At 42.7% G+C, this 25,750-nt stretch overlaps 2 protein-coding genes across 3 annotated transcripts in view; both read left to right on the top strand.

The window, feature by feature from the left end:
- The window catches only part of LOC115120660 (uncharacterized), a 43,261-nt gene extending 40,886 nt beyond the window's left edge, over positions 1–2,375 (top strand). The window contains exon 24 of the mRNA XM_065012296.1: positions 1,565–2,375. Within this exon, the coding sequence (XP_064868368.1) occupies positions 1,565–1,711 (147 nt within the window). The 3' untranslated portion in view covers positions 1,712–2,375. The remainder of the gene's footprint in view (positions 1–1,564) is intronic.
- Positions 2,376–3,401: 1,026 nt separating this feature from the next.
- LOC115127963 (uncharacterized) overlaps positions 3,402–25,750 on the top strand; it is a 58,537-nt gene continuing 36,188 nt past the window's right edge. Inside the window, exons 1-8 of one of the 2 annotated variants that reach the window (XM_065012299.1) lie at positions 3,402–3,543; positions 3,874–4,003; positions 5,480–5,635; positions 5,795–5,932; positions 15,023–15,174; positions 24,706–24,809; positions 25,161–25,353; positions 25,545–25,676. In XM_065012299.1, the coding sequence (XP_064868371.1) occupies positions 3,874–4,003; positions 5,480–5,635; positions 5,795–5,932; positions 15,023–15,174; positions 24,706–24,809; positions 25,161–25,353; positions 25,545–25,676 (1,005 nt within the window). In that variant the 5' untranslated portion in view covers positions 3,402–3,543. The remainder of the gene's footprint in view (positions 3,544–3,873; positions 4,004–5,479; positions 5,636–5,794; positions 5,933–15,022; positions 15,175–24,705; positions 24,810–25,160; positions 25,354–25,544; positions 25,677–25,750) is intronic. The other variant, XM_065012298.1, reaches the window with a different exon arrangement.

Here is a 25,750-nt window from a genome sequence, read left to right on the forward strand (position 1 = left end):
GCATGAAAGGGATAACGAACCTGCGTAATTGCACACCCAGCTCACTCAGGTCCTTCTCTATATCACATTTGACATTGTCCGTAAGCTTGAGTTCATTTGCACACAAAATATCATACAATGATGGAAAGACCTGTGTGTTGTCCTTGATATCATTCAGGAGAGGAAAACACATCACCCAGATAGGCCAGTTGTGTGAGAAACTCGTGCAAGCGGTCAGACGTGAAAATTATGGTCAGTAAAGAAACTTTAAGCTCGTCTCTCAATTTTAAAAAAGTGTCAATACTTTGCCCCTTGATAACTAGCGCATGTTGTAAAAACGTTACATGGTCGCTGCCCATATCTTTGCATAATGCAGAAAATACACGAGAGTTCAGGGGCCTTGCTTTAACAAAGTTAACCATTTTCACTGTCCAAAACGTCTTTCAAGCTGTTCGGCATTCCCTTGGCAGCAAGAGCCCCTCGGTGGATGCTGCAGTGTACCCAAGTGGCGTCGAGAGCAACTGCTTGCACTCGCGTTACCACTCCACTATGTCTCCCTGTCATGGCTTTTGCGCCATCAGTACAAATACCAACACATCTTGACCACCAAAGTCCATTTGATGCCACAAAGCTGGCCAGTATTTTAAAAATATCCTCATGTTGTCCTGGTTTCCAGTGATTTGCAGAAGAGGATGTCCTCCTTAATTGACCCCCCATAAACGTAACGGACATATACCAGGAGCTGTGCCAGGCCCACCACGTCTGTTGACTCATCCAGCTGTAACGCATAGAATTCACTGGCTTGTATGCGAAGGAGTAATTGTTTCAAAACATCTCCTGCCATGTCACTGATGCGTCGTGAAACAGTGTTGTTTGATGAAGACATTGTCTGTATAGTTTTTTTGCCTTTTCCCCCAGCATTGTCCCAGCCAAATCCGCGGCAGAAGGAAGAATTAAGTCCTACACAATAGTATGGGGCTTGCCTGTCCTAGCCACTCGGTAGCTCACCATATAAGATGCTTCTAGCCCCTTATTATCTGTTACTTTTATACATGTCTTACTACTCGAAAGTCGTCTTTATTCTCGCTCAAAAACTCCCATGGCTTATTTTTCAAATTGTCATGTTTTGTTTCTAAATGTCTGTGCAAGAGTGAAGGTTTCCCGCGAGAGAGTAACGGTTAATGTGATTGGATAACGGTTAATGTGATTGGATGTTAGTTATTTGACTGGGCTACCTGTATTTGACATTGTGTTGTTATTTCACTGAACACTAGATGGTTCAATTGTATTTTTTGGCAGTGAAACGAGGCTACTCAGGTGAGAAAAAAACCTCGCCTAAATGTATAGTCCCGTTGGAAAATAGTAATGTACTGTTTGAAAATGTGAAGAATCCTTTTATTTTTTATTTTTGTAAACGTGAATCACCTTTTTATTTGGGGTACCCCAGACGGCATTTGTACGCGGACTCCAGTTTGGGAATACCTGGTCTACGTTAGCAGTTTCTCAGATACATTTATTTGGACAGCAACCCTTTAATGTAACACTTTGTTCAGGGTATGATGATCTTTCCCTTTTAAATTTACAGGAATTGTTGGGTGAAGAGTTGCCTGAGAAGTTCATACCCTCACACTTGATTTGTCCACTAACCAACAAGATGTTTGTTGACCCAGTGAAGAACCAGGAGGGAACAGTGTACGAGCGAAAGGCCATTGAGAAACATCTGAAGAGGTAAGCTGGTTATTATTCATATTGATATGTCGTTATTTATGATTCATAATTATTAACGTGTTGCTTTTATAAAGAAATCCAAAAATATTAAGCTGATGTCGTTATGTGTGGTTTTTCATCGGCTGCTTCTGAGTTTGTTTAAACACAAGCCACATTTGTGTAATTCTTAATTCTTTCCTTACTTAGATTTATGTGTATTTGAGTGTTTCTTGTGAAACTGTTAGATATTACTGCACTGTCGGAGCTAGAAGCACAAGCATTTTGCTACACCCGCAATAACATCTGCTCAACACGTGTATGTCACCAATAACATTTGATTTGATTTGTATTAATTGTGGGCCCAAATATTAGTAAATCATTTTTTGTAATGTTTTTTATGTGGCAACTATATAAGTTCATGGCCAATTATCTGAGTTATCTGTTAACACGTGGGACAATCAATCACTCCTTGTTGTGGAGAAGTGTAAAAAACTATAATGCAACTGAAGAGATCGTTAAAGAAATGACAAGTTCTTATCTTTGGTGTCTTAATGAAGGATAGGCCTATATACATGTTATCACGGTCAGGTTTAAGTACATGTGTTTCTAACAGCAAGTGTTGCGAGGAACATGTCAAAAGCGCTGAGGGAACATAGGGCAGACCCCGTGTTGCGGCCCATGTACACGTTCTAATTGTATGAACGGTTGAAAAACTGCTCACACCAGAATGGGTTCATTTAGATTTGACAATGATGACATTGGTTGCCGCCAGGGTGCCGCAGAGTTTTCACAGTTTTTGATAAGGCCCTTAAATGCACACCCAGCATCTGGTGAGGTGCTGAGTCACTCCTTGACTGGTCAATATGGCCCTTGCTACTGGTGAGCTGCAGTCAAGAGAATGATCTTCCACCCTTGAACAACAAGGTCATAAACATTTTCAAAGCTGATTAATAAACCGTTATGTCCATATTTCCTTCTGATAGACTAGCTATAAGTAGCTAATATTAAAGAGATGAGGTTAGGTAGGGATTGTTTCCAATTAGTGTCAATGTGATAATCATGGGGGTTTTGTGTTTGTACAAAAGTCCCTTCTCTATCCACCATAACCCGGAAACCGATAAGTGGTGAGGAGTTTGTCAATTTGTTAGTAGGCAAACTGTCCTTTTTAAATCTGCCACAACCCCTTTGAATCAACTATTGTTTTCTTGAAGGAGAAAAGCATTGTAAGCATTTAGGAACGATATGCTACTTATGCTTTTATCAACAAAATGACCTGTAAAACTAGCTACATTTATTTTGGGATTCCACCCAGTAAATGTAATTTGCCTGATGACGCGCAATTGGAGAAGGAGAGGTGAAGTGCATTTTCGTCACTTTCCCCCCTCCCCGCCTCTCCTTGACTACCTTTGACCTTTTTTCAAAAGGAGAACAGAGAGGAGAGGACATGGGTATATTGAAACAGCCATAAACTATAATATATGAATCATAATGTTTTAGATACCATAATACAATTTGTACCGTATTACAGGGGAAATTCATGCTAAGTGTATAATTTACAATGTTATAATGCGTCTTACTGCTGATTTCTATCCTTTGGTGTGCCAATTTCACAATTACATTTAGTCAACACATGAACACAGTTTTTAGGTTTAGATTGATTTATGTTCATAGCTAGCTAGCAGCACAAGCGAATATGATGCAGGTAGCTTAGACCACATATCCTAGTGAATATGACTCAGGTAGCTTCGGTTTCATTTTCATCCAGCCTTACCCTTTCCAAGAAATGAAAGGTGCAAACAGAACCTGAAAATTCAGAACAACTCAGCACTACCAGTGGAGCAACATCAATCTGCCAAGGTAACGTTTAACACATTGTTAAGAAAAATAGAGACAGAAACTTAAAAGGGCAACATCCAACAAGGAAAATATGTAATTTTATAATAATAGATATTTCAACTGAATTCCAAACTTAGGCTACAGCTGATACATTTACATTATACAATCTCCATTCTATTCTAGTCTTTGTTTTTATCAAGTGAAGTAGGCCTTAAAACCAATTAGAAACAAATAGTTGTCAATGCTAACACGTCTTATTTTACAGGTTTATTCTCATTTGTCAGAGATTAAAGTCCAGTGCCTGTGCCATTGTCATTAACTATTTGATGTTTTATCTTTATGTTGTTCTAGATGGATAAGATGTTCAAATTTCTTCAAAAGCACAGACTGGAGCCCTACTATAAAAAATTTCTCACTTTTGGTGTCAAAGATGCGAGCGATTTCATTGATGGCGTAAATGGCGAAGATTTAGACAAAATGGGTAAGGTCACAGACTTGTAACTGACTTAATGACACCGTATTAATGCTGTGCCATTCTTTAGCTTGATGAGGCTTAAACCATTAAGTCATAGCTAAGAGTAATTTATTATTATACATCCCCAAGTCCTTGCTAACACACACTCTCAACCTGTTTTTGTGCATATCTGCTGATGTAGTGAGCCTACAGTAGCTAGTTGCTCTCAATCAGACTAACCTACTGGTGAAAATCGAATTAATCTATGCCAGTTAGACTTGCATGTCCGCTAACACGAAAAACAGGTCTAACGAGTAGCATACAGCGTACCATGGTTTTAAATGCATGCTGCATGCCTGGACCTAAAGAGTTGTGGTTACTGTCACACCCTGACATGTTTCACCTGTCCTGTGCTTGTCCCCCCACCAGGTGTCTCCAATTTGTCCCCATTATCTCCTGTGTATTTATACCTGCATTTTCTGTTTGTTGCCAGTTTGTCTGTCAAGTCCTACCAGCGTGATTTCCCGTTGCTATAGTTGCTGGTTTCTAGTCCTCCTGGTTTTGGCCATTCTGCTTGCCCTGATCCTACCTGTTTAATGCTAACTTGGATTTCTGACCATTCTGTACTTTACTGGCACTGCCCAGGATTACTGACCTCTGCCTGCCCCGAGCCTGCCTGCCCCGAGCCTGCCTGCCATTCTGTACTTTACTGGCACTGCCCAGGATTACTGACCTCTGCCTGCCCCGAGCCTGCCTGCCATTCTGTACTTTACTGGCACTGCCCAGGATTACTGACCTCTGCCTGCCCCGAGCCTGCCTGCCATTCTGTACTTTACTGGGACTGCCCAGGATTACTGACCTCTGCCTGCCCTTGACCTGTTGTTTGCCTGCACCCTGTTTTGTAATAAACTGTCTGCATCTGGGTCTTATCCTGAGTCCTGATAGTTACGGTATTAATGGTTGTTTTTTTGCCATTTCGTGTAGGTTTCATTTTATTATTATTTTTTAAACATTTGACACCCTTTTCTCCCCAATTTCGTGGTATCCAACTGTCAGTAGTAACTATCTTGTCTCATCGCTACAACTCCCGTACGGGCTCGGGAGAGACTAAGGTCGAAAGCCATGCGTCCTCCGAAACACAACCCAACCAAGCCACACTGCTTCTTAGCACAGCGCGCATCGAACCCAGAAGCCAGCCGCACCAATGTGTCAGAGGAAACACCGTAAACCTGGCGACCTGGTTAGCGTGCACTGCGCCCGGCCCACCACAGGAGTCGCTAGTGCACGATTAGACAAGGATATCCCTACCGGCCAAACCCTCCCTAACCCGGACAATACTAGGCCAATTGTGCGTCGCCCCACGGGTCTCCCGGTCGCGACCGGCTGCGACAGAGCCTGGGCGCGAACACCAGTCGCTGGCGGCATAGCCTTAGACCACTGCGCCATCCGGGAGGCCCTCGTGTAGGTTTCATAACCTTAATAACGTCATTTTTTCCTGAACAGGTTTAAGTCAATTAGAGAAGATTCGCTTTGAAAAAATGAAAGATTCCATCCAAAGACTCAGAGCGCCACAGCAAGCGATGCCTGTACAAAAATCAATGGAGGCTTTTAATCTGCAGTACACATACCCCCACTGTCCTGAGCCAAAAGAGATCACAGGTGAGACATACTGTAGTAGTAGGTCTTATAGGAAAGAAGGGATCATTTTATTCAGAGAGCTTCTAAAACTCATATCAAAGCATCATGTCCCTGATCCGTCATTATGCCCCTCTTTGTGGAATGCCTCATGCTTGACCCTCAGTACAATTTTGAATGCAGACATGGATCCTGCTACCAACACCGTTGAAGACCTGATGCTAAGGATCTGTCACCAAGAGGGCATTGAGAACTCTAAAGATGTGTGCCTCTACACCATTGAGGGAATGCCTCTAACTGATGATCCTTTCTTCAACACATGTAAGTTAACCAGATACAGTTTACATAATTCCTTTTGTGTTGTCCCCACCACAGCTCCTCGATGTGCATTATTTCCATAGAAAACATAGCCCCTTGTATTGACATGGGGTGGCATCCATAGCTTAATACAGTTGAAGTCGGAAGTTTACATACACTTAGGTTGGAGTCATTAAAACCTATTTTTCAACCACTCCACAAATTTCTTGTTAACAAACTATAGTTTTGGCAAGTCGGTTAGGACATCTACTTTGTGCATGACACAAGTCATTTTTCCAACAATTGTTTACAGACAGATTATTTCACTTATAATTCACTGTATCACAATTCCAGTGGGTCAGAAGTTTACATACACTAAGTTGACGGCCTTTAAACAGCTTAGAAAATTCCAGAAAATGATGTCATGGCTTTAGAAGCTTCTGATAGGCTAATTGACATCATTTGAGTCAATTGGAGGTGTACATGTGGATGTATTTCAAAGCCTACCTTCAAACTCAGTGCCTCTCTGCTTTACATCATGGGAAAATCAAAAGAAATCAGCCAAGACCTCAGAATAAAAATTGTAGACCTCAACAAGTCTGGTTCATCCTTGGGAGCAATTTCCAAACGCCTAAAAGGTACCACATTCATCTGTACAAACAATAGTACGCAAGTATAAACACCATGGGACCACTCAGCCAAACCGCTCAGGAAGGAGACGCGTTCTGTTTAAAAAAAAAAAAAAATTATTTCACCATTATTTAACCAGGTAAGCTAGTTGAGAACAAGTTATCATTTGCAACTGCGACCTGGCCAAGATAAAGCATAGCAGTTCGACACATACAACAACACAGAGTTAAACATGGAATGAACAAAACATAGTCAATAATACAGTAGAGAGAAAAAAGAAATAAAAGTCTATATACAGTGAGTGCAAATTAGGTCAGATAATGGAGTTAAGGCAATAAATAGGCCATGGTGGCAAAGTAATTACAATATGGCAATTAAACACTGGAATGGTAGATGTGCAAAAGATGGATGTGCAAGTAGAGATACTGTGGTGTAAAAGGAGCAAAATAAAGAAATACAGTATGGGGATGAGGTAGATAGATTGGCTGTATACAGATGGGCTATGAACAGGTGCAGTGATCTGTGAGCTACTCTGACAGCTGGTTCTTAAAGCTAGTGAGGAAGATGGGAATCTCCAGCTTCAGTGATTTTTGCAGTTCATTCCAGTCTGTGGCAGCAGAGAACTGGAAGGAAAGGTGGGTAGTATATGGGGCTTTGGTGACAAAACGGATGGCACTGTGATAGACTACATCCAGTTTGCTGAGTAGAGTGTTGGAGGCTATTTTATAGATGACATCGCCGAAGTCCAGGATCGGTAGGATGGTCAGTTTTACGAGGGTATGTTTGGCAGCATGAGTGAAGGAAGCTTTTTTGCGAAGTAGGAAGCCGATTCTAGATTTAATTTTTGATTGGAGATGCTTAATGTGAGTCTGGAAGGAGAGTTTACAGTCTAGCCAGACACCTAGGTATTTGTAGTTATCCACGTATTCTAAGTCAGAACTGTCCAGAGTAGTGATGCTGGATGGGCGGGCAGGTGCGGGCAATGATCGGCCACGGAAGGAGAGTTGTATGGCATTGAAGCTCGTCTGGAGGTTAGTTAACACAGTGTCCAAAGAAGGGCCAGAAGTATACAGAATGTTGTCGTCTGCGTAGAGGTGGATTAGAGAATCACCAGCAGCAAGAGCCACATTTTTATTGGCAGACTCAACAGCTGTATACATCAATGATGTCCATTGATGTATACAGAGAAGAGAGTTTGCCCGAGAATTGAAACCTGTGGCACCCCCATAGAGACTGCCAGAGGTCCGGACAACAGGCCCTCCGATTTGACACACTGAGCTCTATCAGAGAAGTAGTTGGTCAACCAGGCGAGGCAATCATTTGAGAAACCAAGGCTGTTGAGTCTGCCAATAATAATGTGGTGATTGGAGGATGGTAGGGGACGCCATGTGCGACTGACGTGTTTTCCGTCTGCTCCCGTGGTATTCTTAAAGTTTATGTGAATTCTGCAGCAGAACCGTATTTATTTTCAAATATTAATTTGGTGATCCCTTTCCGTAAAAAACAAGACTACTTTGCTTCCGAATGTCAGCATGTCGACCAAACATAAGGCCAAAAGCATGACTTTGAGAAAACCCGGCCTACAAGACCCGCTCTCGTCACCGCCCTCTCCTGAGTCTGAGGGCACGGGGACGCACACTTTACCCGGGGGTGCGGCTTGGCCTGGCGGCGCTGAAATGAACATTCTCGAGGCCATCAAACTACTATGCTCTGAGATAGTTGAAATGAAAACACAGGTGGTTGCTACGATTGAGGCCAGAATACAGGAGGTTTCTGATACTTTAAAAGCAGATTTAACCATCCTGCGGAACGAGACTGTGCCAGCAATCACAATACTCAAAACAACAACTGCGTCACACACTACAACGTTGTTCAGTTCTAATGTTGTCATTCTGTCTTTTTAGTTTTTTTATCTGTTTTTTTTCCTGTACTTTTTCCAAACATTTACCACCGTACATTATTACTCTGAGACAAGTTATTCTGGGGGTTTTGGGCGCTCATTGCTTTTCCATTCTATGCTCTAATGACAGGGTTGAATAACGGGAATGCCCAGAGGGGCCGAAATAATACGATCAAGTACATTTCTTGGAATACCAAAGGGGTTAACAACCCGGTGAAGCGTAAGAGGGTGTTGACACACTTAAAGGGTTTGAATGCAAATATTGCATTTCTACAAGAGACTCACTTGAGGACTGGTGAGCATTTTAGGATGCGTAAGGACTGGGTTGGTCAAGTGTTCCACTCGAACTTTCATAGTAAATCAAGAGGTGCTGCTATTCTGGTTGATAAAGCTACTCCCTTTGTAGCTTCTGAGGTTATTGCTGATCCTAAGCGACGATACGTCATAGTAACCGGTGAACTGTTTTCTACCCCTGTTGTTTTGGCTAGTGTTTATGCTCCCATTTGGGATGACACAAGTTTCATTTCTTCCTTTCTGTCTACTATTCCCAATTTAGATTTTCATTTGTTGATTTTAGGGGGGGATTTCAACTGTAAAATGTCCCCAGTTCTTGACAAGTCCTCACAAACAAATACAGGCCCATCTAAATGTGCCCTACTTATTCAATCCTTTCTTCAGAAATATGCTATGTTTGAGGCCTGGCGTTTCCTACATCCTACAGATAGACAATATTCCTTTTATTCTCATGTTCATCAAACATACTCCCGGATTGATTACTTATTTTTGGACAAAAAACTTCTGCCTAACCTTCGGCAGTGTACTTACGAGAGTATTGTTATCTCTGACCATTCACCATTAGTGCTTGAACTAGAGTTTCCCCAGCGACCTCCTATGTGTTATCAATGGCGTCTCAACCCCATTTTACTCTCAGATAAGGAGTTTGTCAATTTCATCTCTTCTGAAATCACCTTATTCCTAGAAACTAATTCAACACCAGGTATGTCCTGCTCTACCATATGGGAGTCTCTCAAAGCATACCTACGTGGCCAAATTATTTCATATACAGCCAACCAAAACAGAGTTCGCTCCCAGCGACTTCGGGACCTGAGCGAGTCCATAGCCACACTGGATGAGAAGTATTCTACGGATCCTTCCTCTGATCTGCATAAAGAGCGCCAACTACTCCAATCTGAATTTGATGAGCTTTCTACCAGGCAAGCTGAACAGTTACTCTTGCGAGCTCGATACAAAGTCTATGAACAAGGCGACAAGGCCAGTAAACTCCTTGCGCATCAGATCCGTAAATCTGAGGCCTCACGTTTAATCCCATAAATAAGGACCCCGTCTGGTGCCACCACAGTTATACATAAAGAGATCAATGATCAATTTAAACAATTTTACTCTGCGCTATACACCTCTGAATCCCCTCAAGACCCCTTGCTGATTGACTCCTTCTTTAATGGCTTGAATATGCCTTCAACTGATACAGACTCCCATGACTATCTAGAAGAATAATTTACGCTTGAGGAGATTGCAACAGCAGTGTCCGCAATGAAAAGTGGTAAATCACCGGGTCCGGACGGTTTTCCAACCGAATTTTACAGGACGTTTTCTGGTCTGCTTTGCCCATTCTTGTCTCGACTATTTGCAGAGTGCCTCAATACTTCAAAGCTACCGCCTAGTCTTTAACAGGCTTCAATTTCACTTACTACTAAAGAAAAACAAAGCCCCCTGGAATGTGGATCCTATCGCCCAATCTCGCTTTTAAACTGTGATTACAAAATCCTAGCTAAGATTTTAGCCATCCGTATGGAAGGCTTGCTGCACCAAGTAATACACTCTGACCAGACTGGCTTTGTGATAAATAGGCATTTATTTTTCAATATTAGGCGCCTTATGAATATGGTGGTCTCACTTGATGCCGAAAAAGCGTTTGACCGCGTTGAGTGGGATTACCTAACAGCTGCCCTTTATAGATTTGGCTTTGGCCCCAAATTCATTGCGTGGATAAAGATTCTTTATTTTTCCCCCATGGCTTCGGTACGGACTAATAACTTGTCCTCTGACTATTTTCCCTTGCACCGCGGATCCAGACAGGGTTGCCCACTCTCCCCCTTGTTGTTTGCTTTGGCAATCGAGCCTCTCGCCATTGCACTACACTCTAATGATGCCATTCAAGGCATAATCAGGGCGGGCTGGGAGCAGAAAGTCTCGCTATATGCTGACAACCTCCTTTTGTTTATCTCCAACCCCGATACCTCATTGCCACGTGCCCTATCTGTTCTTAAACAGTTTGGATCAATCTCAGGGTACAAGCTGAATCTAGGCAAGAGTGAGCTTTTTCCGGTAAACAAGGCTGCTTTAAAGTGCTCTTTTACAAGTTCTCAGTTTAGGATTGTCCGGGATCAATTCACTTACTTGGGAGTAAAAGTGACAAGGACATATTCAAATTTGTTCAGGAAAACTTTGTTGCTCTTTTACTTTTTGGAATTCGCTACCCCTTTCTCTTATCGGAAGGATTAATGTCATTAAAATGAATGTGTTGCCCAAATTTTTATATTTATTTCAATGTTTACCCATTTTTATTCCAAAATCTTTTTTTATTTCACTGGATCAAACATTCATGCATTTTATTTGGGATGGCAAGGTACCACGGATTGGTAGAAAACATTTACAGAAGCCTAGGTCATTGGGGGGTTTAGCTCTACCAAATTTTCAGACATACTACTGGGCTGCAAATTTCAGAGCCGTTCTGTACTGGCTGCAGACTGATCCTACTGGCCCTAGACCACTCTGGGTCCAGATGGAGTCTGAATCGTGTAAACCTGCAGCACTTTCCTCTGTGCTGTGCTCGTCTCTCCCAGTGTCCCTAGGCAAAAGGTGTGTCAACCCAATTGTAAAGCAGTCTCTTAAAATTTGGAATCAGTTCGGTTTAGCCTTTAACCTCCGAGGCTTTTCTCTATCAGGCCCAATCAATCAGAACATTTTATTTCCTCCATCTTTGAATGATGGGGCTTTTGGCATTTGGCACTCACTAGGCCTCTCCTCGCTAGCCCAATTATTCTTTGATGATACATTTGCCTCTTTTTCTCAGCTGCAGGAAAAGTTCAATCTCCCCCAATCCCACTTTTTCCGCTATCTCCAGACTAGAAACTTTGTCAGGGCTAACACACCTGGATTTCCCAATAGGCCTGTGAATACAGCTATAGAGAGCATCTTGGAGCTGAACAAGCTTCCTAGGGGCGCAATTTCAGATGTATATGCAATCATTCATGACTTACAGAACCCTTCTTTGGTGCCTTTAAAGACTCGATGGGAAAAGGATTTGGGGGAGGAACTTGGGGAAGACGCCTGGGAATCTGTGCTGCACAGGGTGCACTCGTCCTCTTTTAGCACTAGACACAGCCTCATTCAATTCAAGGTGGTTCACCATATCCACTGGTCGGGGGACAAACTTGGAAGAATATTCTCTGATTTTGATCCTACCTGTGTCAGATGTAAAGTGGAACCAGCCACACTGTTGCATATGTTTTGGGGCTGTCATAAACTGTCAGGTTTCTGGGAATTAATATTTAAATGTTTCTCTGATATATATGACACGGTTATAGATCCGTCTCCCCTTACAGCCCTTTTTGGAGTACTGCCCATGGGTACCCCCCCTATCAAGAATCCAGTCGGACACTGTTGCTTATACAACTCTTTTAGCTAGACGGCTAATACTACAGAACTGGAAGATGGCAGCTCCCCATCTTATAAATATTGGGTGAGGGATGTGTTGTGCTCTCTGAAATTAGAAAAAATCAAATTTAATTCACGTGGGAACACCAAACTGTTTAATGAGGCTCCATTCCGGTCTTACTTTAAACAGTCCATCCTCTGATGGCATTCCAATTAATACTAAAATAAGTCTGTGACTTAAAGGGTTGGAGGAGCCTCTCTCTGTGTTTTTGCTGGGGGGCATTAAGGTCCATGTGCTTATTGATTGTGATCCGCAGATGCCCTGTTCATCTTGCTCGGGCAGAGACTGAAGTGTGAGCTTGTTTTTCCCAGTTATTTTTACACTTTGTTCACGCCTACATGAATAATCATTTTATTTTTTTATTTTAAAGCATTGTAAAAAAAAACCTGTCCAGTGGATGGTCGGTCTGTGGCCATGACTCTCTGTGAGTGGTTGCATTTCTCCACCCTTATCCCTTGACTGTTTACAGGAACAATGGTGAGGTGTTTGCTCTGTCCCTGTACTATAGATTGCCCTTTAACCTCTGTAGCCTTCTGCCTGGTATGTTTAACTTGTCTAAAGTATGGTATCTTTAAAGCTATTTTTTTATTTGTATTTTTATTTGTATTTTTTTTTCTAGTTGAGTATATTATTTATATTGCTTTGTCTTGTCTATGTGTGTGTGTGTAAAACTTAATAAACAGAGTTTAAAAAAAAAAGAATGTGGTGATTGACAGAGTCGAAAGCCTTGGCCAGATCGATGAATACAGCTGCACAGTAATGTCTCTTATCGATGGCGGTTATGATATCGTTAAGGACCTTGAGCGTAGCTGAGGTGCACCCATGACCAGCTCGGAAACCAGATTGCATAGTGGAGAAGGTACGATGTGATTCAAAATGGTCAGTAATCTGTTTGTTAACTTGGCTTTCGAAGACCTTAGAGATGCAGGGTAGGATAGATATAGGTCTGTAGCAGTTTGGGTCTAGAGTGTCTCCCCCTTTGAAGAGGGGGATGACCGCGGCAGCTTTCCAATCTTTGGGAATCTCAGACGATACGAAAGAGAGGTTGAACAGGCTAGTAATAGGGGTTGCAACCAATTTGGCAGATAATTTTAGAAAGAGAGGGTCCAGATTGTCTAGCCCGGCTGATTTGTAGGGGTCCAGATTTTGCAGCTCTTTCAGAACATCAGCTATCTGGATATGGGTGAAGGAGAAATAGTGGGGGCTTGGGCGGGTTGCTGTGGAGGGTGCCGGGCAGTTGATCGGTGTAGGGGTAGCCAGGTGGAAAGCATGGCCAGCCGTAGAGAAATGCTTATTGAAATTCTCAATTATAGTGGATTTATCGGTTGTAACAGTGTTTCCTAGCCTCAGAGCAGTGGGTAGCTGGGAAGACGTGCTCTTATCCTCCATGGACTTTACAGTGTACCAGAACTTTTTTGAGTTTGTACTGCAGGATGCAATTTTCTGTTTAAAAAAGCTAGCCTTAGCTTCCCTAACTGCCTGTGTATATTGGTTCCCAACTTCCCTGAAAAGTTGCATATCACGGGGGCTATTCGATGCTAATGCTCTGTCTCCTATAGATGAACGTACTTTGGTGCGAAAAGTGCAAATCAATCCCAGAACAACAGCAAAGGACATTGTGAAGATTCTGGAGGAAACAGGTACGAAAGTATCTATATCCACAGTAAAACGAGTCCTATATCGAAATAACCTGAAAGGCCACTCAGCAAGGAAGAAGCCACTGCTCCAAAACCAGCATAAAAAAGCCAGACTGCGGTTTGCAACTGCACATGGGGACAAAGATCATACTTTTTTGAGGAATGTTCTCTGGTCTGATGAAACAAAAATAGAACTGTTGGCCATTATGACCATCGTTATGTTTAGAGGAAAAGGGGGGATGCTTTCAAGCCGAAGAACACCATCCCAACCGTGATGCATGGGGAGGTGACAGCATCATGTTGTGGAGGTGCTTTGCTACAGGAGGGACCAGTGCCCTTCACAAAATAGATGGCGTCATGAGGAAGGAAAATTATGTGGATATATTGAAGCAACATCTCAAGCCCTCAGTCAGGAAGTTAAAGCTTGTGTATGTAAACTTCTGACCCACTGGGAATGTGATGAAAGAAATAAAAGCTGAAATAAATCATTCTCTCTACTATTATTCTGACATTTCACATTCTTACAATAAAGTGGTGATCCTAACTGACCTAAGACAGGGAATTTTTACTCTGTTTAAAATGTCAGGAATTGTAAAAAACTGAGTTGAAATATATTTGGCTAAGGTGTATGTAAACTTCCGACTTCAACTGTACATGAATGTGATGGTTACATTTCTCCAGCCACCGGGGTAGCCAGGTGGAAAGCATGGCCAGCCGTAGCGAAATGCTTATTGCTTTAGGCCTCATTGATACGAGGTAGCAACTTTAATTCTCTGTACTCCTTAGTCAGTGGGCTTACTACCACTGTATGCAAACATACAGGCCTGCTTACATGCAAATAATAAGGATGAAAATATGTGTTTTACAGCTTTACAACTATTTTTAATGCATTAACCTGCCCATATTATTTCAATCAAATAATACTTTCAGCGACACTTTACATAAGCAGTATTCCAGAGTATCTATAAGAAAATGAATCATTAATTTCATTAATATTCATGTGAATTCTATAATGACTATTCTTATTTGATACAGATACAAATAAATGGTGATACATAACATTGATCTATTACAGGATCCATACTGTATATAAATCTGTTACGATCATAGGAAAGGATTGGAAATTGTAATCTACTATATATTTTGAGGGAAAATGACATGGAAGATCCCTTGTGTTGACAATCATTTTGAATTTCAATCCTTTTTAGGGTCTTTGAAAGACAGGCACATTCAAAATGGAGGTAAGCTTTATGCCATGTTTACACCCAGGGAGAACCTGAAACAAGCCCCCCAAACGCCACAGCGAGAGATGAATGACATCATACGAGAGGATAATGTTCGATGCCACATCATGCTCAAGGTAAATTCATCATGTTAATTAAAAATACAAAGCTCAAAGCAGCAAGGCTTGTAGGACTCAAGTTATTTATTCATAGCTGTTAAGCTTTTTTTGTATAATTTCAAACAGTAGTTTTGAAAGTTGTGCTCACAAGCCAAAATGGGTCCCCGAAAATGTTGTGCACAATTGTGTACAATGTCATCCATTTCGTATGATATGTTACGTCCTGAAAAAAATATATATACATACACTGAACAAAAATATAAATGCCACATGTGCTGGTCCCATGTTTCATGAGCTGAAATAAAAGCTCCCAGAAATTGTCCATATGCGCAAAAAGCTTATTTCTCTCAAAGTATGTTACATTCCTGTTAAAGGCTGTGCATGGTCAATCCGATGTCTGCAGTGGCCGTACAGCATTTTCTGCGATATTGCCTCTGTAGAAGTCAGGGCATTCATACTTCTTCCACTTCTTGCCCAGGAATTGAGTTTCTGTTTATACAGGACCTCCCGCCCCCACCTACTGTCAACCAATCATGTCAATGCAGAGTATACGAAGCCCCCCGCATTGTTCCAAAAATTGGGAGGTGCATGGCATCACCGTATGGAGCTCGATTTGGAGGCTCCTCAATTGTGTCACACCGTCCATACGGAGCCTCCGGATCGCATAGCCAGAGTAAGCATAAAATGGCTTTTAGTGAGCTTTTCTCATTTGCCAAGATAATCCATCCACCTGACAGGTGTGGCATATCAAGGAGCTGATTAAACAGTATGATCATTACACAGGTGCACCTTGTGCTGGGGACAATAAAAGGCCACTTTAAAATGTGCAGTGTTGTCACACAACACAATGCCACAGATGTCTCAAGTTGAACAAGCGTGCAATTGGCATGCTGACTGCAGGAATATCCAGCAGAGCTGTTGCCAGATAATTGAATGTTAATTTCTTTACCATATGCTGCCTTCAACATAATTTTAGAGAATTTGGCAGTACGTTCAACCGGCCTTACAAACGCAGACCCCACGTAACCACGCCAGCCCAGGACCACATCCTACGGGATCATCTAAGACCAGCCACCCGGACAGCTGATGAAACTGTGGGTTTGCACAACTGAAGAATTTCTGCACAAACTGTCAGAAAACCTCTCAGGGAAGCTCATCTGCGTGCTCGTCGTCCTCACCTGGGTTTTGACCTGACTGCAGTTCGGCATCGTCACCGACTTCAGTGGGTAAATGCTCACCTTCGATGGCCACTGGCACGCTGGAGAAGTGTGCTCTTCACGGATGAAACCCGGTTTCAACTGTACCGGGCAGATGGCATACAGTGTTTATGGCGTTGTGTGGGCGAGCGGTTTGCTGATGTCAACATTGTGAGCACAGTGCCCCATGGTGGCAGTGGGGTTATGGGAAGGCATGAGCTACGGACAACGAACACAATTGCATTTTATTGATGGCAATTTTAATGCACAGAGATAACGTGATGAAATCCTGAGGCCCATTGTCGTGCCATTCATCTGCCGCCATCACCGCATGTTTCAAGTTTTAATGTCACAAGTACAGTGAAATGCCTTTCTTGGAAACTCAAAACCTAACAATGCAATAATCAATAACAATGTATTACTAGAAAAAAAACACAAGAGAAATAAGAATAGGAAATATGAAATACAAAATAAATAAGTAAGCATACTATATACAGGAAATATTTAAAAAGTCAGTTCCAATATCATATTTAACATGTGCAGGGATATTGGAGTGATGGAGGTAGATATGTACAGGGGTAAGGAGACTAGTCAACAGGATATAAGATAAACAGAGTAGAAGCAACTTGTATGTGAGCGGGTGTGTAGAGTCAGTATAAATGTATGTGCATATTATGTGTGAGTGAGTAGTTGTGTGTGTTGGAATGATAGTGTGTGTGGGGACTGTAGGGTCCTTTGAGTGTGCATAGAGACTTATTGAAAGAAAAGGTCAATAAAGATACAAGGTAAACTCAGTCTGTATAGCTATTTTGTTAGCTATTTATTAGTCGTATTGCTGTGGGATAGAAGCTGTTTAAGAGCTTATTGGTGTCAGACTTGATCCACCGGTACCTCTTGCCGTGCGGCACCAGAGAAAATAGTCTATGGCTTGAGTGGTTCGGGTCTTTGATGATTTTCCAGGCCTTCTTTTCACACCGCCTGATATAGTGGTCCTGGATGGCAGGGAGCTCGGCCCCAGTAATGTACTGGGCTGTCCGCACAACCCTCTGTAGCTCCATGCGATGGAGGGCGGTGCAGTTGCCATACCAAGTAGTGATGCAGCCAGTCAATATGCTCTCAGTAGTACAGCTGTAGAACCTTTTCAGGATTTGAAGGCCCATGCCAAACTTTTTCAGCCTTCTGAGGGGGAAGAGTCACTTTCGTGTCTTCTTTACGACTGTGTGTGTGTGTTTGGACCATTTTAAGTCTTTAGTGACTTCTACCTGCTCCACTACCTCCCTGTGGATGCTTGCCCAACCGTTTCCTGTCGTCCACGATCAGCTCCTTGGTCTTGATGACGTTGAGAGAGGTTGTTGCTCTGGCACCACACTGCCAGGTCACTGACCTCCCTGAAGGCTGACTCCTCATCGTCGGTGATCAGGCCTACCACCACCGTGTCCTCAGCAAACTTGATAAGGATGTTGGCGTTGTGTGTGGCCACACAGTTGTGGATGAACAGGGAGTACAGGAGGGGACTAAACACACACCCCAGTGGGGCCCCTGTGTTAAGGGCCAGTGTGGAAGATGTGATGTTGCCTACCCTCACCACCTGGGGTTGTCCCGTCAGCAAGTCCAGGATACAGTTGCAGAGGGAGGTGTTCAGACCCAGAGTCCTAAGCTTGGTGACGAGCTTGGAGGGGATAATGGTCTTGAACGCTGAGCTGTAGTCAATGAACAGCATTCTCACATAGGTGTTCCTCTTATCTAGGTGGGTGAGGGCAGTGTGGAGAGAAATTGAGATTGTGTCGTCTATGGATCTATTGGGGCGGTATGAAAATTGGAGTGGGTCTAGGGTGGCTGGAATGGAGGAGTTAATGTGTGCCATAACCAGCCTCTCAAAGCACTTCATGATTACAGAAATGAGTGCTACAGGGTGGTAGTCATTGTGGCATGAAGTCTTAGAGTTCTTAGGAACAGAAATGATGGTGGTCATCTTAAAACATGTGGGGATTACAGACTGGTACAAGGAGAAGTAGAAAAGTACAGTGAATGTGCCTTCCAGCTGTTCTGCGCATGCTATGAGAATGCACCCTGGAATACTGTCGGGGCCCGCGGCCTTGCGGGTGTTGACCTGATTAAAGACCCTTCTCATGTCGGCCTCGGCGAGCCTGATCACCCAGTCCTCTGTGTCAGTGAAGGCCCTTACACCCGGCTCGATGTTGTTGGGTCTTCTTTTGTAATCCGTAATGGACTGTAGCCCCTGCCAGATGCGGCCTGTGTTATATGATTACACCTTATTCCTATATTGGTCTTTTGCTCATTTGATGACTCTGCAGAGGTCATAGTGGGGCTTCTTGTACTTATTCATGTTTTCGGCCATAGCATCGGTGTTGTCTACGATAGCTCTGTGTGAGGTAGCCCTGCTCATTAGTTTTGCACCAACATCTGTGTTAATCCAGGGCTTTTGGTTGGGGAAGCAGCGAACCCTAACTGTGGGTACAACGTCGCTGATTAATTTTCTAATGAAGCCGGTGACAGAGGTGGTTAGCTCATCAATGTTATCGGCGGAGTCTTAAAACATATTACAATCAGCGCTAGCAAAGCAGTCCTGTAGTATACTGTTTCAGATTCTGCTGAAACAGTAAGTACGGAGTCATGATCTGATTTGCCAAATGGTGGACGAGGGAGGGCCTTGTATGCTTGCTTGTGGGTAGAATTGCAGTGGTCGAGGACTTTATCGCCCCTAGTGGCGTTGGAGAAGTGTTGATGGAAGTTGGGCATCACGTGTCTTATTGACGCCAAATTAAAATAGGTGGCAACCAGAAAGGCATCCTCTGGGTGTAGGGTTTCCTGCTTTTTTTATAGCCTTGTACAGCTCATTAAGAGCCAGCTTATTATTTTTATTGTCCTGAGGTGGAATGTAATACAGCGGTCTCGATAACAGCTGAAACCTCAGGAGGTAGAAGGGTTGGAATTTTACTATCAGGTATTCCAAGATGGGTGAACAGTGGGTCGATACTTCCACTGTGCTGGAATTAGCACACCAGTTGGAATTGATGAAGAGGCAAACCCCTCCCCCCTCAATTTCCCCGACTCCACTCTCCTGTCTGCCCGGTGAATTGAGAATCCATCGGGTTGGATAGCCTTGGGGGTATCTTGCCTGAGAGTCATATTTCTGAAAAGCTAAGAATATTGCAGTTCCAAGAGTCCCGTTGCTAGCAAATATGCGATCGGAGGTCATCCATCTTATTATTAAGTGAATGTATATTAGCCAGTAGAATGGAGGGAAGAAGTGGTCGGTTTTTGCTTCGCCTTAATCTCACCAGGATCCCCCTCTCTTGCCTCTATAATGCTGGTGTTTCCCCTTGGGTAGCCCAAAAATTGGTCCGGAATTACGAGAGCCCAGGGCAGATGAGTCAAAGTAGAAGCCGGAACTGGGATAAGTATATTCAAGAGTTCTTGTCGGCTGTAAGAAATAATAGCGGATACATTTTGTGAAAATAAAGTAAAAATAAACAACAACATAATCACAAAATAGCAATGTTGGGTCGGGGCTTGCAAACAGCAGCCCTCCAGTACGGCACCATATTCAGCATCATAATGCACGGCCCCATGATCTGTATGGACATAATTCTTGGAAGCTGAAAATGTTCCAGTTCTTACATGGCCTGCATACTCACCAGACATGTCACCCATTGATCATGTTTGGGATGCTCTGGATCGACGTGTATGACAGCGTGTTCCAGTTTCCGCCAATATCCTGTAACTTCGCACAGCCATTGAAGAGGAGTGGGACAACATTCCACAAGCCACAATCAACAGCCTGGTCAACTCTATGCAAAGGAGATCACGCTGCATGAGGCAAATGGTCACACCAGATACTGACTGGTTTTCTGATCCTCGCCCAAACCTTTTTTTTTAAAGGTATCTGTGACCAACAGATGCATATCTGTATTCCAATGCATTACCATTGATTGGAGTCCACTTGTGGCAAATGCAATTGATTGGACATTATTTGGAAAGGCACACAACTGTCTATATAAAAGTTCCACTTTAAAAAAAAATATGAGACATAAAGATGAGACAATTATAATCAGAAAATATTATTGACATGTAAATATTATTGGTAACAGAATAAATAGCAGAAGAATAAGTGCAGATTAAATAATGCTGTAATTTAAAATGGTATACCCAATGTAGGCTACTGCCCCTTTAAGAGCTAAGAGCTAAGATTTTGTACCCTATGTTCTGATTCAAATACTATATGTTGGTGAATTCTCACACTATTCAAACCCTACAATCGAATAAACAGCTTATGAAGCTCTCTTATAGGTGACATATTGCAAACAAATAATCTTAACTAAAAACTCCTCACATATTTTGGAATTTCTGTGTATTCTTGAAAATCGCTTATCAATATCCAAAAATAGCATGTGTTTGTTCTGCGAACCTGCACATCATCCTCTTCTCTCTTTTGTGGCACTAATGTGAGGGGTTATGTCAGGGGAAGGGTGTTGCAGTAGTCTAGTGGGTGGTGCGGGAATAATGACAAGCCAACCTGGGGAGCGTTGTGTTCACATTGCCCTGAAAAAGGGAATCGGACCGCGGAATTCAAGCAAACCGAACTCAGACCACCTCTAGAGATGGTCTCAGTTCGGTTCACTTCAGGGGCTCTTTTGAGGGGTCTTAGTACCTTTTTTCACACTTGACAATTAAGCGAAACCGCACTGAGTTCATAAAAATTGTCTGAAAGGGACCAAGTGTGAAACCACCCTAAAATCACATTCAATCTCTTTAAACTCTTGCTTTTTTATTAATTCTAACCCCTTACTGTACACTTTTCCAAACCTGTTATAAGGGCACAAGGCGAGACCCAAATGCAGAGACAGGAGGCAGATGGTTGAGCTCTGATATTTATTATAACAAAGTGTTGTGTCTTTACTATCATTAACTGAAGACTTATACTTTTATCAAAGATTCTCTGTAATTAGCATTTCGTGATTAACTAATCAGGCAAATGTAATTAACTAGGAAGTCGGGGCACCATGGAAAATATTCAGATTACAAAGTTATACTTTTCCTAATATAACTTTTCAGATATTTTAATATCTGATCAATTAGTCTTGTGATTAATTACCTATTCTTTATTTTACCTCACATTAGTCTCATTCCAAACGTCGTAAATTGTTGGTTATCTGCACAAACCCAGTCTTCACTATGAGTCATCCATACATCAATTGTCTTAAATCATTTATTTACTAACTAAGTAATTCACAGAAATGCATAAACAAACAGTAGATAGGTACAAGGAAATGATAACGGAGTTTCCCTAGTGGGATAAACCGGTATGGCGGCTTGGTGGACAAAAATGGAAGTGGGGATCAACTGAGATGAGACACTACAAAGTTGATAATTATAACAAATGCAATGCTAATCGTTTGCACATGATCGCTCACTCATTCGGGAACAATAGCAATCAGTATATACACTGCTCAAAAAAATAAAGGGAACACTAAAATAACACATCGTAGATCTGAATGAATGGAATATTCTTATTAAATACTTTTTTCTTTACATAGTTGAATGTGCTGACAACAAAATCACACAAAAATTATCAATGGAAATCAAATTTATCAACCCACGGAGGTCTGGATTTGGAGTCACACTCAAAAGGCTGATCCAACTTTGATGTAATGTCCTTAAAACAAGTCAAAATGAGGCTCAGTAGTGTGTGTGTCCTCCACATGCCTGTATGACCTCCCTACAACGCCTGGGAGGTGATGTCGAGACATGATGTCCCAGATGTGCTCAATTGGATTCAGGTCTGGGGAATGGGCGGGCCAGTCCATAGCATCAATGCCTTCCTCTTGCAGGAACTGCTGACACACTCCAGCCACATGAGGTCTAGCATTGTCTTGCATTAGGAGGAACCCAGGGTCAACCGCACCAGCATATGGTCTCACAAGGGGTCTGAGGATCTCATCTCGGTACATAATGGCAGTCAGGCTACCTCTGGCGAGCTCATGGAGGGCTGTGCGGCCCCCCAAAGAAATGCCACCCCACACCATGACTGACCCACCGCCAAACCGGTCATGCTGGAGGATGTTGCAGGCAGCAGAACGTTCTCCACGGCGTCTCCAGACTCTGTCACGTCTGTCACGTGCTCAGTGTGAACCTGCTTTCATCTGTGAAGAGCACAGGGCGCCAGTGGCGAATTTGCCAATCTTGGTGTTCTCTGGCAAATGCCAAACTTCCTGCACGGTGTTGGGCTGTAAGCACAACCCCCACCTGTGGACGTCGGGCCCTCATTCCACCCTCATGGAGTCTGTTTCTGACCGTTTGAGGAGACACATGCACATTTGTGGCCTGCTGGAGGTCATTTTGCAGGACTCTGGCAGTGCTCCTCCTGCTCATCCTTGCACACAGGCGGAGTTAGCGGTCCTGCTGCTGGGTTGTTGCCCTCCTACGGCCTCCTCCACGTCTCCTGATGTACTGGCCTGTCTCCTGGTAGCGCCTCCATGCTCTGGACACTACGCTGACAGACACAGCAAACCTTCTTGCCACAGCTCGCATTGATGTCCCATCCTGGATGACTCCCATCCTGGATGATGGGTTGTAGACTCCGTCTCATGCTACCACTAGAGTGCAAGCACCGCCAGCATTCAAAAGTGACCAAAACATCAGCCAGGAAGCATAGGAACTGAGAAGTGGTCTGTGGTCCCCACCTGCAGAACTACTCCTTTATTGGGGGTGTCTTGCTAATTGCCTATAATTTCCACCTGTTGTCTATTCCATTTGCACAACAGCATGTGGAATTTATTGTCAATCAGTGTTGCTTCCTAAGTGGACAGTTTGATTTCACAGAAGTGTGATTGACTTGGAGTTACATTGTGTTGTTTAAGTGTTCCCTTTATTTTTTTGAGCAGTGTATATTTACGCTCAGTGTGTCGTCGGGATCTCTGTTGAAAAGTTTGTTTCTGTTGGAGAGTCTGTCCGCCCTCTCTCTCTCTCTCTCTCCCTCTCTCTCTCTCTCTCTCTCTCCCGTGGTTAGAATGGATAGTTCAGAGTGACATTAATTCATCATCGTTATAGAGTAGATGTTTCGGCGGTTGTCGGTCTGCGCGTTCAATGATACCGAATTCCTAGCTGCAGACTAATAATTAATATCAAGGACTTGTTCTATATCTGTCGGTATTGATAGTCTAAGAGTTTAACCACGTGGGATGGTTAAAAGATTCAGCAGTCTGGTCTCAAACCTTGGCCCTCTCGTTATCGAGGTAAGCTGGTCTGTAACCTTTGTCCTCTCATAATTGAGAGAAACATGGTCTGTTGAGAAATTCTCAAGGTGGGGGTTTTATTCGGAAGAGCAGAAAAGGGCTGTCTCATGACGCCAAGTCCTGGCTGTGTTCATGGGGGCGTGCCAGTGACTTAATTGAAACTTTACTACACAGAAATACAATTCTCTCACTTTACATCATTACATAGCATCCCATAATTTCACAAATAGTTGAATCTTTCCTCATTCATCCTGTACAGCAAATAGATGCAAGCCTCAACTGAGGCTATTATATAAACAGCGTTATGGTAATGTGGCCGTATTGTCTCTCATGAGTTTCACAAAATTGTACCAATCGGACCAGTTCGTAGCTGGATTCTTCACCGATCTTTTATACCTTCTCCAGAACATAAATGTTGTTCGGACCTCAAGTTCTGTGAGATGGAAGAAATTCCTTTGTTCTCTCTATGAAAACTTCACTCTCTCTCTCTATACTGTGGCCATGAGGAGATAATCTCCAGGAATTTACGACCTGAGGTCGCAGCAGCCTGAGTGTAGGAGACAGGGAGATGGGGATGGGCTTGCTGTACCCAAAGAGGGCAACATCATGACAAAAGGGAGTAGGCAAACGCAGGTCGGGGACAGGCGAGAGTTCATATACCAGGTCAGAGTCCAAACAGTACCAGGCAATAGGCAGTCTCGAGGTCAGACCAGGCAGGGGTCAGAAACCAGATCAGAGTCCAAAACAGTACAAGGGGATAGGCAGGCTGGTAGTCAGAACAGGCAGGCGGGTTCAGAGTCAGGACAGTTAAGGGTTGAAACCAGGAGGACTAGAAACATACAGAAACTGGTGAAAATTGGAGCAAGGAAAACCACTGGTTGACTTGGCAAACAAGACGAACTGGCACAGAGAGACAGGAAACACAGGGATATATACACCGGGGATAATAGGTGACACCTGGAGGGGGTGGAGATAATCACAAGGACAGGTGAACCAGATCAAGGTGTGACACCTGTATGTATTATTAGGTTACCAGGGAGCAATTAAGGTGTGTTTTGAAATAATGTCAATTATTTTTATATACTTTTCATCAATAGGGAGACTTTGAGGTCAAGGTGGACTTGGCAAGTGACACACTACGAGATCTGAGACAGAAGCTCTCTGATGAAAGTGGAATCCCAGCACATGTCCTCCATTACAAGTAATATTATGTGCATATACAGTATAATTTAATAATTTATTCATACATTTAGTAACAGAAAAAAGCAGTAAATTAATTCATAAACACAGGACTTTTACCATCTATAGTTTCAGTACACCTTTTTTCTCACATGATAAGCATTCACTACTATTATAATGACTTATTTGATCACAGTGATTTTGGAGGAACATTAAGGACTTTTCTATACATTTTATTCCTCATAAAAACACATAATTAATAAACCTCTGTACATTTAATGTTTTGACTACATGTAGTATCAATATAACTTTCACACAGCATCAGTAGCCATGATAAGCCATCATTATTAAGTCAATATTGATGTTTCTGCAGACGTGAACGCGGTGGAGTTGGACGGACTTTGCTAGATTGTGGAATCAATAAGGAGTCAACTGTGGGCTTTTCTCTGTCCTCGTTCCCTGATGAGCGTCCAGACATTAAGGAATTCTACTTCAATGATGTCGTACCCTCAGTGCAACAATCCCAGAAAGGACTCAGTGCTTTCTTTTCTTCACTTTATGCCATTGTGAGATATTCCAATATTTATTACACTGTCTTGTTACTGTCATTTTAACCATAAACCATTATAAAAACATCAGATCTTTTATTACCATGCTCAAGGAAAGCGCACTACAGTGTTCTTTTGCTTGTGCCGTTGGCGTTCTAATGTACAGTACTTTGCCACATCATGCATTAACTTCCCCATTATGCTTATAGAACAATAAACATTATGGAGAGGGAATGAACAAAGTGATTGCATACATTCGAAAGCTCAGTGGATGCAATCCTCTGGCGCAAAGTCTGCATCAGCTGTTGTGCAGAAAGGAGATTGGAACAACGACCCAGAAGGTAATGCATATTTTGTCAAACAAACTTATACATATAGAATCATTTAAGTCCTTAAATGTATGAATAAAATGTGT

This window comes from Oncorhynchus nerka, linkage group LG27 (genome assembly GCF_034236695.1).
Source record: "Oncorhynchus nerka isolate Pitt River linkage group LG27, Oner_Uvic_2.0, whole genome shotgun sequence".
Classification (NCBI taxonomy): Eukaryota; Metazoa; Chordata; class Actinopteri; order Salmoniformes; family Salmonidae; genus Oncorhynchus; species Oncorhynchus nerka.